The 17,604-nt window shown below is 41.6% G+C and overlaps 2 protein-coding genes across 2 annotated transcripts in view; both read left to right on the top strand.

Annotated features, from left to right (window-relative positions):
- The window catches only part of LOC130700104 (protein maternal effect lethal 26-like), a 96,630-nt gene that overhangs the window by 64,896 nt on the left and 14,130 nt on the right, over window positions 1-17,604 (top strand). The window lies entirely within an intron of this gene.
- Window positions 5,390-7,239, top strand: LOC130700068 (protein dimmed-like). Its single transcript, XM_057522076.1, has one exon. The coding sequence runs from the start codon at window positions 5,503-5,505 to the stop codon at window positions 6,355-6,357; it is 855 nt and encodes a 284-aa protein (XP_057378059.1). The 5' UTR covers window positions 5,390-5,502; the 3' UTR covers window positions 6,358-7,239.

Below are 17,604 nucleotides of genomic sequence, written 5' to 3'. Positions count from 1 at the left end.
GCGGGGGGTCTCTTTGTGGCGGTACGAAAAGAGGAAGCTGCTGCTGGCTTCACGTGACAGTCATGTACTTTGAAATCTGATTCATTTAGCTATATAAAAATGGTGATGTAGTCAGTTACGACTTGTTGGCCTATTAATTGAAAGACTCAACACGTTTTTACACGTGTAATTTCTCCCTTATATTTTTTTTATTTTAAATCCTCTTATTTCTTCTTGTATTATTTCCGCCGACTAGACACCATGGGAGACGAAGGCTATCCCCGAAATATGTGTAGGAAAAAAAAACGAGCACGGTTGGGAATCAAAACTCAGACAACCTGGCTGCTACTTTAACCCCCGGAACTTCTAAAAATACAAACTTAATGAGAAAACAGATTCCCTTTTGTGTTTATACTTCGTTGAATGACTGCGTGACACTTCTGACAGCTCTGAGAGCCAACAGTCTTTCCTCTGGAATTTGAAATGATGGGCCTTATACAACCCTATGATGCAGATTGAACCAGTTTAGACCTAACTCTAGTAAGCATCATCTGATCTTACCTATAGTACATCACCTCTTTTTTGGCATTGGCGAAATAAGGTTAAATACCTGTAGTTCTAGAAGAGTACAAGTTAAGGGTTCAGAGTGGACCAGCGCCCAACTGCGTATAGACCATGCACACAAAAGACTTTTACGACAATTGCTCTTTATTTTTGCAGGAAAGGCTTAATCGCATTCACAGAGCTCTACAATTATAACAAACTTGGGAATGAAAGAAGAAAGAAGAACAACTCATAGGAGCCCCCCCTCCCCTTTTCAGCGGAGGTGGCCATTCACAGCTTGCCGTAGCAGGGAGTCACGCTCACCTGTGCGTTGAGCTCTTTTGCCGCCATCGCTCCTTCGAAAACACCCAACCGCGTTTGGAACCCCCCTCCAACAACAGGAACTCTATTTTTTTTTTCAAAAATAAATTTTTTTTGGCCACCCTTGGCTAGCGTGAACTGTTATGAGAGAATCTGAATTGTCCGCTCTTATTGCTTGACCTTTTCTTCCGTTTCCCTCTTCTTCTTGCGAAAGATATGAGACGTGTTTAGTATCATAATAAAACTACGGTCAATGAAGAAGGGGGCACCCAACAGTGTGTGGTTTCGCAGCCCAATGTCCCTTTTTTTTGTCGTCGATAAACCTGTCAATGAGAATAAAAGATGTTCAGTTTTGAACAAGGAAAAAAAAATGGTTCCCAAGTGCTATGATGCAATGTTTCCTTGTTGCTTCAGTTTTAGTGGAGAAATATAGTAAACGGGTGATGACAGTTAGTTAAGGATTTACGTGGGATTTCTTTTTTTTATTGAAGGAACAGTTGATGGAGAAAGTTGAAGACGAAGAGCAGAAGGTAGGCCTTCATGTACGGCAAATGATAGCCCGTGTCAGCTACGTTTGTGATGGTCATACATGGTATTACGCAAAACGACGCCTGCTGCTGGTTGACAAGGCTTGTTGGTGGTTTCTCCAACTTAGACGTAGGAGAAAGTGAAATGTCTTTTGTTTTTATGGGCATGTCATCTGTTGTTCAACTTGGTATCATCAACTCTCCGTTTCAAGGGCTGGCCGAACTTTGTTGATACAGCTACTATGTTTTGCTGCAATTTCAACTTGCAGGGAATATCGTCCTTCAATGAAAGGCTTCTCATGTCGACAGCAACTGGACGTTTGGACCGGATGTCGATTACGCGCTCCGAATGCATTTTCTTTAAGTCATTCAGCCTGAGGCAGAAGTCATGAAATATTGTACAAGTCCATACGCCATGCAACGATGAAATCGATGGTCATTGCACTGGCCATCTTTAACTAAACAAGAAAAGAAAAACGAATACCTAAATGATGGTATTCGATTTCAAACGTCTAACTGACGCCACTCAAATCGCAAAAACGTGGAAGTAATATTCTACTGTTTTTCAAAATGCTTTGGCCTTTGGGTTAAAAGAAATTGCACACATAGAGATTTACTAATATCCCTTGTGCATGTTATGCGCTGAAGGTGATAGGGAACTACCTGAAGGAAGATGATATGTCTCAACAACGTGTGTGTCTTTCTTAACCGCAACACTAACCCATCGTTTTGCGGGCAAGGAAAAATACGTTATTAATTTTGAAACAAAAGCATGGCAGAGCAATTGAGTCCTTTTCATCGTCTCCGGGCGAAAAGCCGAAGGCGAAAAGGATGGGCCCTTATAGCAATTGAGACATTAAATCAATAAAGGTTTTCCCACGGAGCACGTACTTATCTTAAAGATGTACATTTGTTTTTCTAGTGTCTTCAGATTGTTAGAGGCAAAGGATACATGTCGTGAATTGCTGGAAGGTAACACGCAAGTTGAAACAAAGCATCTCTACTTGGAAGCAAATACCAACGTTGAAACAATTTGAATCTTTGTAAATGGTGTGAATGAAACGTTACGTAGTCTTCAAAACAAGTTGAATCCAGCTTACCAAATGAATTGGAACTGCATGAGAGAAAGGGCATGTTTTAAACTGGAACAGAGACTCAGCAATGCTGGGCCGTGAGAACCATCGTACTGAAACGGCAAACAAATGTACAGGAAAAGTAGGAGGAGAACATGACTACGTTGAAATGGATGATGATCGTCAAACTATTTACGTCTAAAAACATGAGATACAGGTCTATTTTTCAGTTTGACTTGGTGTGTTAACAAAACGGAGAGAACGTTTCCTAGCACAACTAGGCATGAGATGATGGATCAGGGGGATACAAACAGTGGGGCCATTAAGACATGTATAGTTCTCTGTTTACGTATGTACGGAGTATGTTCTTGTTATGTTCGTATCCAAGTGAATAATGTACACACCAAACTATTCAGCCAAAAGTTAGAGAACCACCAGACTCTCTTGTCTCTTGGTGCGTCATTAGAAAGAGATTGTCTGGAACGATGACGGTACGTGTCACCCTAATCTTTCATCTACTTGCTGATCGTTCGTTTGACAGTACCATTATTCGAACAAAGAAGAACAGCGAATGAGTCTAGCTAGAGAGAGAGTTCCATGATTTTGAAGATGGTTGGACTGCTGGACAAAATGCTCTTCACTTGTGTTTGGGTACACAAACATAACAATGGGAAGAGACTTGAACGAGTGGTTGTTGCTCCATAAACGAACCTAACACTCTTTGTAATCCGGTGGCCAAAAAGGGAGAAAGTATTCCAACTGAATGAGTTTGACCTAGTTCTTATGTCGCCAGTTTCCACTCATTGCGAATTCTTCTTTCGCTAGCTCTTGATCTGCTAGAATCAGTGGAGTACTACAGCTAACGGGACCCTTTCATGGAACGCCATGTGTCTCATATTTTTATACACAACTCCCTTTTATCTGATTTCACATTGATTTCTGCAACATCTTGCAGTGTTTAAGGCACTGCAACTCACTTGAACCCAACTTTTAATTGTAACCCACTTTGAATTCCAACAACTCAAAAACTATCAACCCTACGTCATGGCAAACTTAATTTTTCACAATTGCCGTTAAATTTTGAATCTAAAGCATGTATTTGCAGTAGCTATATCTAAATATTAATTTATTTTAGCGCAAAAGTCGGCTTATTTTGTCGGGCATATTTTGTCGGGCTTATTTTTTTCAGCCCAATTTTTTCAACCAAAGTCGGGATTGAAATGTTTACTAGAAATTCAACATAACTTTAACTTTTACAACTGAAATTGAATAAAGATCCGAATAGAATATTGATTTGCCTCTCAATTACGTAGTTTTTGCATAAAACGGAATCAAAGTGCCGTACCCTGTCAACCGTGTGATTTTACATTGCAACGGTTCATCTCATTTTTATAGCTACAAACAAAAACAAAAACCAATGGCTTCCATCATTTTTGGTTTGCAATTTGTTTATCGTTTCTTTACGTTATTCTGAAAGTGCTATAAAGTGATTCCAGTCTTCGCTGAATCACCTCCCGTAGAGATGGAACAAGTCCAACAACAAAAGCCCGTTGGTTAATTTATGTGGCTGTTTCATTCGTTATTTTAAATCTTGAGTAGCTCGATTTCAACCACAGTGGTAAAAATGTGAAACACCAAACGGCATTGGGATTTCCTAATTTCTTTTTGAAAATAAATTCGTTATGGCCATCTCTGCCGTCGATACGGCTGTACCCGACTGAACTCTTTCTCCATCCCCATTTTCGTCTTATGTTCAATACTTAATGACCCATTCATTTATTCCTCTGGCAGAATGAAAAGGTTTGTGAATGTCTGACCCGTTCTATCGTGTTCTTGGATGCTGCGGACGTGCCGCCTTTAATTCTTTGGAAATCTTCCTTCTGGCTCATTTCTTTTTGGTGTTCATTGGGTTCAAGCGGTCGATCGTTTCCACGTGAATTTTTAAAATCTCAGCTCCAAAGAGATAACGATAGGCGATAACGCGTCAGGCTTCGTTAAATGCACGATAGAAATTACACAGTGGATAGCGGAGCAATTGAAGCAGTGCAATTTTCACGGCTATAATTTCTGGCCATTTGTGTTGCCTCTTTACATAAACAAATCCTGCCTTGAAAATGACGTGAGTAACTCACCTGTGCTGAGTTTATTCTCACGTATTATTAGGACATCCCTTCTCGTAAAGAAAGTCGTTTCTAGATCGTTGCCTTCTTCACCTTACAGACTCAATAAATCAAAAATGTTGGACGGGAGGATCTTCTTTTGACTCAATCGTGGAATAACTGGTTTGAATTCCGCCATTTAGCTATTGCATATTTCAAGAATAAAAATGTGAAAAAAGGGTGTCATTAAATGCCATTTAAAAACGTTCGCTTTGACTCTTGTTATTGCAATTTATTTCAATTTATGCCTATAGGCTAACAGTTAGACTATTACCCGAATTTTCATATTACAAAAGTCTTTCGTGCCCTCTGGTGAGGGCAGATGAAGAGGGTTTTGTTAGGGTACGTGATGGTTGGCTGAAATAAAAAAAAGGAAAATTTAAAGAAGGAAATATAACTTTTAAAGGTGGGCTCTTTTCTTTTTATTTGCTCCTTTTGGTGTTTCTTGTGCCCCGCAGCCGTTGGGCATAGCAGTTGTAGTAACAACACTGTGCCAAGCCAAAAAAGAAAAAAGAAAAGAAAAAAAAAGGGAGGCTTATGCTGTAGAACAGTCTAATTGCTCTACCTCCTAGGCGCATCGCAAAGGAGAAATATATAATGCAGACACACGGGGCCCATCCTCAGGTAAGAAAACGAAAAGTTGGGGGAGGGTGGATAATGTAGAAGATAGAAGGTACACCCTACCTCTTGTCATAAGAAGAGGAGGAAGGGTCGAGGTATAAAGGTGAGGGTTCGAGCCGGCTGGAAGTCAGATCAGCTTGCGGTTTGCTCCCGTGCACACCTTCAATTCCTTCTCGCTCGCTCCCTCTTATTTCAAAACATCCAACTTTTGCCTCTTCTCTCGCTACTCGTAAGTGTAACAAGGAAGTCTGTCGACTTTGGAAATTCAGTGACACAGAGATGTTCCAGGATTGCAACAAGAAACGCTTTTTGGCCACCGCCAGTAAGACAGGCAAACGCGACGAATTGTCCGCTTATTTAAACGACAGCAAGTGCATCGCTCCGCTGCCACCGGTCAGCTCCTTCCGCCAGCCCACCAATAGCTGCTACGACGCCGCATCCGACGGTTACAACACTCCCAGCCCAATGTCTTCGGAAAGCAGTGACCACGGCCATCATATCGGTGGGGGACATCCAACCTATCGCGGACACTTCGGTGAAAGTCCCTTACCATCGCCCAGCCACCATCACGCCGTTTCACCATCAGCCACATCGTCCGAAGAGGAACTCCGTCAGCGATTGCAATATTTCGTCCAGCCGCCGGCCAGCAATAACTCATCCGCTAACTACTACGACCTGCGAGTCAGCGTCAAAGAAGATCCCGAACGCTGTTACCTCTCCGCAGGTCTACCCACACCCAGTTCTCCAGGATCGCCATTGAACAGCCACCATCATCACACGGTAAATTCACCCATTAGCCCGGCTCCTTCTTCCATTCATCCAGTGATGGGCGAGTATCAAAACCCGTCGAGCAACCAAAGCGGCTCTGATTCCGAATCGACTTTGCCGCGCAGCACGAGCAGTGCATCGAACGGCCAGAAACGTTCGCTGAAAGAAGTGGCTCCGCAGGTGATGAAGAAACGTCGTCTGGCGGCCAACGCTCGCGAGCGCAGACGGATGAACAACCTGAACAGCGCCTTTGACCGTCTCCGCGATGTTGTGCCCGCTCTCGGCAACGACCGACAACTCTCCAAGTACGAAACTCTCCAAATGGCTCAGAGCTACATCACCGCACTGTGGGAACTGCTTCAGTAAAGTTCCACTAAATGCTGTTTTGAAACGATTATTGCTGCACTTGTTGCCATTTCGAATTCATCGTTTGAAACTCTGAAGACGGGTTGAAAACTAATTCCAGTTAATCACGGTAAAAGGAGACGTAAGTACCTCATCATTCATTGTATGCCTCCCCTTCAAATGTCAGAGTGTTTAGCATAAATAGTAAATTAAGACTTGAGATCGTGCCGTACATTCGCCTCTGAATGGCCAACGATTCAGGATAAGAAGCTCGGTGAACATATCGAAAAAAGAAATTCATGGCTTTTCACCATGACATTTCCTACTGTTGTTATTGCATACACATAAATCTAGTCTCTGTTTCGTTGATGGTGCCCGGTCGGCCGCTGTTTCTGACTCCGGCGACGACGTCATTTATTGTCTATTGCCTCAAGTGTATAACTCTTTCTCTCGTGTTTGGTCAACTCAACGCCTTTTTCCTTTTGAATAATTGTCTGCCACTACCCCCTTCAACACTCTCGCATTATCAGCTTCATCGGCTCTTGGGGCTACCAGCATTTGAAAACGGAGTTCTCTGCTCTTGCCTTTTCTTTAATTTATACGAATCTCTTTGGCGAAAAAGTGAAACACAATTTACAATAAAATGTTAAAGAAATGAAATGCTGCGCAAATAATCTATAACATCAAACAAAACGCCTTTTTCTGTCTTGACTTTTCACGTGCGTGTATGATATAAGCTACTTTCCTTCAAACGAAATGCTCACAACTACGTGCCTTTTTATCTTTGTGTGTGTGTGTGTGTGTGTGTGTCAATCCAACGTAATGACGTAAACCGTATACCTTATTGTGCCTTATTGCCGAATATTCGTTGAAGAAAAATAGATTTGTGTTTGAAAGCTGAAATGAATACCTGTTCAATTTTATTTCCTTCACTCGAAACATTTATTTACACAAAAATCTAATTTTGCGGGGAGATACGTTGATGTGCTGGGTGCGTGTCTAAAGTTACCGCATAAATTCACAGAATAAACACACCAATTTGAATGTATTATTACCAGCGCTTGCGGTTATTCACCGAGCGCTGCTTCTCTTCACTGCGGAGGTGGTCCCTCCGTCATTAAGTTGTACCGCCGCAATGGACAGACAACCAGACAGTCAAAGAGAAAAACGGAGATAATGCCGACTTTCAACATTTTCAAGCGGGACCAACCACACACTCCCGAAAAAAAAAATAAATAAAAGAAACAAACAGAAATAAAAAGGAGATGGTGACTCTTTTGCGCTTCAATAGTTGTTTTTAGTGTAAATCATCAGAGCAAGAGAGGGACTCTGAGAGGGAAGCCGTTTAATTTGCCGACGTTAAATATGAAAAGAAAAGGACTGAGGAAAGGAGTGAATCTACGAACATAAAGACATTATTTCATCATGTAATAGAGACGGAAAGAAGGCAGGGTGAATTCGCAATACAACTACAGTCAGCGCATCACGTGCCAGCTGCAATATAATCATGATGGCACCTCAGGACGTCTTACTCTTTGTTTTAGCTATTTTTTTATCATCATCTTGCAAACGGTTAGATAATAACACACGGCAGGCAAAAAAACAGACGGCAATTTGCGGATAAAAAAAAATGCTGGCACGCTTCAGTCCATCCTGTTGATTCCGATTGACCTCCGGCAACTGACGCACCTAGCACGTCCCCCCTGATATGAAAATTTAAGGAAATCTTCAGCGACACAGACTTACGTGACAACAGTTGATCTCTAGCTCCTGTCAGCTTACTGTTCGGAAGTCGTATAGTAAAGGCTTCGTATAAGTTGACACGAAAACTCTCGATGAAATGTAAGGCCGAATTCCTCGACAGTTCGTGAGAACTGTACAGCTGAGAGCAATTCCCGAAATGCCGATGTGATGAATTTAAAGAAGAATTACACGACTTAGTGAAGATGTCTCCCTCTACACGTATTCGGTGAAACCTCAATCAAAGAGCTTTGCCTCTTTCGGTTCATCACAACCGTGTCAAAAGAAGGTCTATTTATTTCTTTTGATTTTTTCTCTTATCAACCGAAAACAAATTAAAATTTTCAAGTTCGCCCTTGCCTATTGTAAGGCTCCTTCTTGATAGTTGGTCTTCTTTTACTTGTTTTTAAATCCCAGAGATTTCTACGGTACATTTGAGGTACCCGCAAAGCCACGGGTGGCCTGTCAATTAATGTACCGATGTGTGACAGATGGTTATTCTAGACTAGATATACCGTAATATCGACGCAATTGACCTACTGAACCTTTGGTGTCATTGTCACATGATTTACACATGGCGTTGTAATAAAAAAAACAGTCGGTTACACGGATTCAATCTTTTAGGGAAAACAAACGGGACTTGCCGTTTCGTTCGACACTTGATTCTTCATGTTGTGTGACCCATTTTTCTTTCTCTTGGTTCATGTGTAGTTTTCTTTGATAAGTTTATTGACCCAGAAGACCATGGCGCAATAGAAGACAACGTAAACTGTATATATGCTGTATATAGAGCTGATACTGTAGTATAGTTGCCTGCTAGTCTATTATAGCGGGCAAAAAAAGACGGGCCAAAGAAAGCAGAAGCCGACAGAAAAATACAATTGACGGGCCATATAAAATGCGCGGCTTCAGCAATGGAGGTAATTATGATGATTTTTACCTTTACAAATATAAAGCCGCCCTTGTACTATCTTTCTTTTACCCTTGTCTTTCGACATCTTCAGCAGACGCCGCCCACGATCAAGACACAATTGAATACAACGGCCATCCTCAAATGGTTGTGTATATACAGAAGGGCGTTGTTACACGCTTGATTTTGGGTCAAACAAACGTGGTATTGAAGTGAAAAGCTTTTTTTCTTTTTCACACGAGGACAACTGAATGAAACAGCAATAAGAATTGCGGGGGGGGGGGAGATGATGAAGAATAACAATGGCAAACTTTCGAGCATGAAAGTGCGAAACGATCACTGGATGACTCCATCAAACAAATTGAATGCGCCATTGGGTCTCAGGTATTCTGCATTATTAGCTATTTCTTTTACACAAGCTTGTGCTCTTTTATTCTCTATGTATGTCCAGATGTTTTCTCTTTGATTGCTGAGAATTTATATTTAATGAATACATTGCTTTAACATTTACATGTGGCATTAACGAAGGACTTGAGAAAGGCAATCTTTAATTTATTCTACGAGAGACTCTTACGTAATTTGCGTTCTTTAAATAATCAGAATTATGTGTTCTTGTTCGTTGTTGTCAAACACAAAAAACAGAGCGGAATTTCAAAGGAAGAAGAAGAAGAGGTATGCCCAGCTGTTGAATAACAATAAACTTGGCCCCTCCTGACACGCAACGTTTATCTGACAAAGAAAAATAATAACATCACAAATGAAGGTGTCAACCGGCATTCGACAGCTGATTTGTATCAGCCATCGTACGCTGCTCTTTTGCCGCACCCGTAATAATACTTGATGTTCTAACTGCCGACATCATTATCATCATCCTCGTTTTTTTGTCCCATTGTCGCTTATCAAGACCGAATAACAAAGACACCGAATCAACTAAACGATTACGTAAGAGATGGTATGTGTAGACATATGCATGCGTCATCACACAAACGCATGTGTCATGTATTATGATTACCACCCCACATTCTTTTTATAGCTAGTGGTTTGATAATTTTAAAACTGATTGGGATGTTATGTGGGGGACGTGATCAAAATGTGCCGCCCTTTCGTGTAATCGTTTTAAACCATCAGTTTTCACTGGTCGTATGTTGGACACTAAAAACTGCGTATAAACAAAACATAATTTTGTTTCGGGATTGTGGTAAGCATAACCGGCGCGTGTTTGTATTCTTTGGTGTTATTTCACTGACCCCGTGTCATCACCGTACACTAACACCTGGGATAAACACCTCTTTGCTTGTTTTCTTCCTTGTTTACTTTTCCCCTCCATCTGCTTATGTATACACATATCTCGTGTGCGCAAACAAAACAACAGGGGATTTAGCATGCAAAAACTTAAGTTTGGTTTTATATTTCATACGGCAAAACATGGCAGACGAGAGTTTTTTGTTTTAATCCTCGCAAAATGTCAGGTGATCAAGTCTAGAGGAAGGGCACGCTATTTTCTCGAGAGGGAAAGGAGATGTTTTTTTTTTCTTTGTTTTACCTGTCATTGTTATAATCACCAGCTCATTGGCTGTATGGTTTTCTAAACGTGGTAAAAATAGATCGAAACAAAAGACGGTGTCGTAGCAGGACAAAAGCGAAAGTGTTATACTAGTTACTTCAAAGCGGCTAAGCTGACGTGTTGTAGGACTCGTGTGTGCTTTCTGAAAATCTATTCCAAGAAAAAAGGGGAGAAACCTCGAAAGAAAAGTGCGTCCGGCTGTGCGTTGAAATCGGTGGTTTTTAAACGATACATAATTACAGCGATTGTCTTTACACGGGAGCGCGAGCTGTTGGCGCTACACGTCTGCCCCGGTCGGGATTAGAACCCCCCATCGATTCACTTTCGGACTATTTTATATCTCCACCTACTTTCTTGGAATTGAACCGACCCTATATGTGCGTACCAATTACGTGTTGAGCTCGCTTACGTAAAGGCGCCCCACGGAGCTACGTTGGACTTCCGCGTCATCAGGAGGGGCGTGCAGTCCAAGAAACTGGGCTATTGAAGAAAAGGTAAGAAGCAATAGCGTAAAAGGAAAGCGAAACGAATTAAAGAATTCAAATGAAAAATTAGGGAAATGTGGAACTGTTAGAGTTGAAGCCCACCTACACTTTAATGCGGTTGCATTTAAATGCTATTAAGGCGATTCTTAGTTGTCTTGACACTGGTATAAGATTCATCATTTGCTATTTTTTGCCATACGTCGTGTAGTGTTGCCACTGTGAATTGCTTGAGAGGGTTACTTGAAAATTGATTAAAAATGTAATCGATCTAAAGTTGATTGCATTCGCTTCATGTGCCAATCCACGTGACATTATTTTTCGGGGGGATTTGGTTTGAAGCAAAGTTCTTATTTTTCTGTGATTTTTATTTTGCGTTTGACAGTCATGCGGTTTTTATCGCAAGATTCCTAGCCATTCATTTGTGGGCCTTTCGCCGACTCTTCAATTGTCATCGTCTCGTCCCGTGATGGCACCAAGGAACCACCCATCTTTCTTCAAATCTCTTGAAGACTTTTCGGTTAGCACAAAAATTATTGGGTCAAGAATGGGAGGGCACAGGTTGGAGGGGGGGGGGGTGTAAAGCTGCCCACTGTGGCGCCAGGTTTTTCATCCTCCGCTTGTCCTTTGTAATCAACAGGTGAAAGGTCAATAGAACAAAATAAGGGGAAAAAAGGGCCTGATTTTCCTCTCTATGCCCGGCCGTCAATGGCGACCATAGGACCATCCAGTTTTGATGGTTGTCATATCCAAATGAGGCATACTCCTCATCATCTCTCTCTCTCTTTTTCTAGGCTCAATGAGGAGTCGAACCTTCTTCATTTTCACATTGTCCTTCTTCAAAAATTAAAAAACTGTGGCTGACAGCGTAGAAGAAGCCCTTTGACGTGCGCGGATAAACTTTCACACTCGTTTCGTTTATGGGAAGACGGGCACATTAGTAGGCGGTATCGGTAGACAGACTATACACACACAAATAATCGTCGCCGTCGTTGGTGTGTGGTCTTTGCCTCCAAATTATTAGTCAAGAAAACAAAAACGACCGACAATTTTTTTCCTTTTCTTCTTTATGTCGGTACCGTTCGTGTTCTTATTATTTTTCTGTTGTTTTTTTTCTTGTTACCTAATCATTTTTACCGAGAAACGATTGTTTTCTTAACGAGTGAAGAAACTGAGAAATTTTCAAGGTAGGCGGGCGACCTTGTCGTGTCGCAATCAGATAATGACGAGACCCATCAGACAGACGCGGCGACGGCGGCATCGTGACTAGCCACTCGTGCGGGGTACTGGGAATCCCCTTTCATTCTTTTTTCATGTTGGCAGCCTAATGCAATGATGACAAATAATTATAGTGTGTTACTTAACACCCGACTCAATTGCGTAACAACCAATCGTGCAATACGTGCGCTTTTCTTCGTGGCGTTTACGTTTACATGTTGGAGTCGCTCCCGAATGCGAAGCAAGGAATCCGTTTGAAGTAAGATACATTAACTTTAATTAATCTTTTATTATAAGTAAAATGAAAAATTCGAATTGGGATAGAATGGAGGTACAAGCTGTGGGGAGGAGAAGAGGTGGGACTGCGTGATGAGGCCTTCCGCATCGATACGATTCGAAGGAGGATTGTTTTCGTAACAAACCGCCTCTGCTTCCTGATCTCCTGATGAAAATGAACTCCTTTTGCATATTGAAGAAGAACTTTTAATGAGCTGCGATGGTGTGATCTAACACCAGGCGGAGATCTATCCGCCTCTCGTTCTTTCGTTTCCTCCTTAGCGCCGAAGACGCAGAAAGATCCCGCCTAACGTAGTGAAAAAACATAGAAGGTAGATAGACTGAATCAAACAGAATCGAACGTAATGTAGTCTCGGAGGAGGAGATTTCATTTATTTTAAACAGATGCGAGACTTTTGCAGTCAGTTTTGTTTCAATGGATCGTGGGCCGCAACACTATACTCGGCAATGTTACTTGCTTTGTGGCAAGGAGCTTTCCGAGGGCGGTGTTCCTATTCCACCTCTTTTTCTTGAGCAACAAAAAAAAAGGACGCATCCGGCGTCTCCGCCCCAACGCCCAATATCAGTCCGATCCGCCCGCGAACGCTGGATCGAATAGCCCAATGTGCCACTATTGCATGCAAATTGCTCTTTCTTTTTCCAAGCAGTTCATCCAACCGAAGCCATTAACCTTTCTTCTTCCAGCCAAATCCAGTCGGTTACAATCCAAAGTTGGTGTCGGCATCGATTTTCCTTTTCTGATTCTATTTCTTTGCGGGGATATTGGGCGGTCTGTTTAACACCTTCGGTAAGACAGTTTATACGAAAAGAAAGAGAGTAACTGATCAGCACCAAAGGTGCATAGAAGGGGGTGGATTTATCGCTTAGACATAGTTCGTCGTTTTTCTTATCCGTCCCAGAACTCCCTCTGAAAAAGGCCCTACATAATGCCATTACATCGCGCCATAGCCGTGTGCTCATGTTTAGGATGTTTAGGGGTGGAGGCTGCGAAGAAAGATCAACCCATCCTGCGAAGGTCTTTCACTTCCTGTCCGGAAGATGCGTTCACCAAATCATTTTGCTTTTTTGATAGAACAATCGTTTTTATCGAAGTGAGAGGTGATTGCCGAGCTATCCAGTTCTATAATTTCTCCATTTTCGTAGAATTCTTTCATTGATCGGTACTAATCGATGGAAGGGAAAGGTATATGAAAGTGTACTAGCGAAACGGGTCAGTCATTAATAACAGTGGTGTTAAAAAGAATGACGTAAGTAAAAGGAAAGCAAAAAAAAAGCAAACGCCGAAAGTAATAGAAAGAAAAATGGAAAAGAAGAGGCTGAGACAAAAGCAAAAATGCCGATGTTAGGATAATTGCTTTTTGAAGGGGAGAGGTAAGGTACACAAGGAAAAAAAGGACCGCAATCGTCAGCCTCAGAGAGAGAGAAAAAAATCCTTGCCCTTTCCTTCTTGCCAATATAACAAGGGAATAGATATAACCACCCGCGGTTCATATTTGGTCAAACTAACTGGAAACAAAAAAGAAATCTATCGCAAAAAGGAGAAACACCGACATTTTCAATGGCTATTTTCATTCCGTCTTTTATGTTATTACATACGCATTCATTTAAATCTCGGACGATAAGCCATAAATAACATCTTCGACGGAGCGCGCGTGGCAAGCATACCGTTTCCAGTTAGCATTCCACAAAAAAATAACCTGCCGCAAAAAGATCGATTTAGGGAAGAAACATGTTTTAAAGAGACGAATAGAAACAAGAAAAAAAACACTTAACATTGTGCCACACAGCTAAACAGGAATTCCTCCAGTGTTTATCCACAGTTATTTTAGACCAATTAAAGGGGTCGTTTGCGTACAATGATGGTTGCACATGTTGAGTGTTGTGTATCTAAACAAAAGACTTAACTTTCGCGTGTTTTGTTAGGACTTGCAGAGGTCTGTGAGTGATACCTCGAGCTCTTCTATCACCGTACCTTGAATCGTCGAACTTTGACGTAACAAATCTATCGAAGAACGCCGTGGGAAGGTGTTGTTGGGAGAAAGAAAATCACATGTGTGTAGTGTGCAACATCGACCGAGTCCGACATAGATTGGAAGCTATTCGAGAGGCTACGTATCTCAGGTAAATAACGAACCCGACCCCTTTCACACCTCTTGAACTCCTCCATAAGATTCGATTGTTGCTTTCGGACATTTATTGCACGCAACCCTTGCCGGAAAAAATAAGTCTTGTCAGTAAAGATATGTTCGCTCATAATCGTTGAAATTTAAACGATTGGCTTTCCCACACTTGCCGGTTCCGGCTCGCTCCTTCAGCTGCTGATGCTGCAGCCCTGCCTTAACATATTGCTGACGAAGATGCTTAATAGTTTCACCAACAACCTTCAATGATTGCCTCTTTCGTGTTTTTATTTACCTGTGTGTTTTAAAAGAATAAATCTCAATAGAACGCATAGTCACGCATAGGGGGCTTACACGCATAAACTCTCCATGTAAAAGACCTTTGACCCAAAGCCAACTCGAAAGGCAAACAATCGATGATGATGGTTTTGTCCTTTTTCTTCTTCATTTACGGATTCTCACGATTGAAAGTTTTGAGTAAAAGTGAAACAGGAAACGATTTTCATACAAGCCAGTTGTTGTCTTGAAAAGCACAAAATTATACTGAGGGGTATCTATCTTTCGGCAACAAAAAGACCAAGAATATCTGAATTCACTTTCTCTTTTCCAATTCTAATCATCTGCTTAGACTGTAAATAGGAAGAAGACACAACGCGAGCCATAAAATGAGAAGAGTTTGCCTTTAATGCGATAAATGCGCAGCCATAAGTGGAGTGGAAACTTTGTTTGTTACAATCGCATATTACAAGAAGACGCTCATTCAGCAAGTTCGATTGGAGATGAGTTATTGGGGGCTGTAAGCCATAGACTTCAACAATGCATCGTTATTACAAGATCAAGAAGACCACATGGGTGGAGTGGTAAAAAATAAAGCTGAAAGATGGGAACAAGCTGCTTTTTCCTTACTTCTAATATTCTATTCGAATCACAGAGCAGGGCATACGTTGCTTGTGACCGCCAATAGTTCCCCTACTTGCAAGTAAAGGGCCATCCTGATCGTATTTCTTCCCATCTTTTATGCCACAAGAAAAACGATTTTAAGTTTATGATAGAGATCTCGAGTTCAAGTTATCCGCTTTCACTCTGCATTGTTGAATTGCAAATAGACCGAACACGAACCTGCAGTTTGTCAAAGACTATTATGTGTAACCTGTTATGAGAGAAGACGAGGAAGAAAACCATGGCTCGCTTCGTTCTCCCCTCTCTTTGACATTTAATTGCTAAATTGGCTGCGCGTACGCTGCAGGGTCCGGGTGGATGCAACGGAGCATAGCTGGAAGATTGGCACAAAAAAGGGGAGGCAACCTGTCTAGGTCCATTGGGTCTCCTGTTTTTTCTCTTTTTTCACTAGCAAAAGATCAGACAAGACAAATGGGTAAACCAGCTATTTTGCAAAGAAACACGCAATCAAAATGCAATGCAATCATAACGCAGACAGTTGGACAAGGTCCAGTTTGCAAGCCAATTTAATGTCTATGCCATTCTGACTGTTGTCTTCTTTGTACAGTTTTGCCAGGAGCAGCCTCCTCCGCCGTCACATTGTCTTGGAAAGAAGGAGCAACAATCTACTCGGTCCAATACAAAGTCGATGATTACCGGACAATCTGCAAAGCCAACAACAGTCCGCTAAGCCAGCTGGATGATTCGAAAAAATAACGGTTTATGACAACAATAAGGTAAGCGTCTCCTCCCTATTCTCAAATCACTTTTGTCCGGCGATTAAACCGCAACGTTTTGCACAATATCTTATTTTTTTCGGGGGAATAAAAGCAGCTTGAAAATGATTCAGTTATGATTGTCGGCTTTCGTAAGGCGGCTCGTTTCGGTAGCCATTCTTTTTTAAACATAAAAGATAGTATGTCTAAAGAACAGAGTGTAATAAAAACAAAAACAACAGAATACAGAGGCAAAAAGGCGAACAAGCAATTGCGCAAACCCCCCGATGAGCTTGACCTGCTACACTGCGGAGGACGATCCTCCGAAAAAAACCGCAAACAGCAGTAAAACTAGCGAAGCAAAATAAAGCGTAGCAGGAAAAAACAAAAGGTGAACTTACTCCCCAAGTCGAATCACTTTCACAGCCATCAAACACGCATCTTTCAATCTTTCTTTGTATTTTTTAAACTCTTTGATTTTCGAACGTTAGTCGACAAGGTCTTTCATAAATCCCATTGAGTTTATTTCACAGAATAGTTGTATGACCCTACCAACATTCGTAAAGTGATTCTCCGCTATTGTATATATCTTTAGACCGTAGCGAATTTCCCTCTGTCCGTCCTTAGACTTCCACCCTTTTTTAAAATTCCGTACTGCCCCATCAACTAATTAACCGGGAAGAATAAAAATCTCAAGTGTTCTGTGATGTGAGCGCGGTTTCTGCTTCAAATTACACAGTGCGATTCGAAGCCGAATCGGTTTGATTAACACGGTCACCGCCTCTATACGGTGAGTGTTTGTAGGTTTTTCTGTGTGTAAATAAGCTTCACACGGCAGAGGCTTATGGCAGCTTTACACGCAATCCATAACCAATCCCGAAAATTCATAAAAGAAATTTTTTATTAAAGCCTGTTTAAACAAATAAAACATACAAGTCTTGACTTAGATAATAAGACAGGTAACCTCTTAGTGTAATAGCGCTAGTGATAGCCTCACTGTCGGCCTGACTATCAAAAGATAATGCAAGGTTCGGTATTGGTTTTGATTAAATTTCATCAAAAGATATGACCCTCGGTGATCCCGTTCCAAGTGAACACGATGACCGCAAGAAAAGTAAACACGCAACACGGCGAACTTTCGGCTTTAAAAGTACACGATAATCGATTTTCTTTAAACGGTACCGGGTTTCTTTCCCAGCGGTTTGTGTTCGTCATCCCACTCTGGCCGTCCTAGAAAAACTATGGAGCAAGACCGAGGCTTGATACACGATTTTTTACCTGA

Source organism: Daphnia carinata, chromosome 10 (assembly GCF_022539665.2).
Source record: "Daphnia carinata strain CSIRO-1 chromosome 10, CSIRO_AGI_Dcar_HiC_V3, whole genome shotgun sequence".
Taxonomy (NCBI): Eukaryota; Metazoa; Arthropoda; class Branchiopoda; order Diplostraca; family Daphniidae; genus Daphnia; species Daphnia carinata.
Note: the sequence above shows the minus strand (reverse complement) of the source record. Positions and strands in the feature narration are given on the sequence as shown.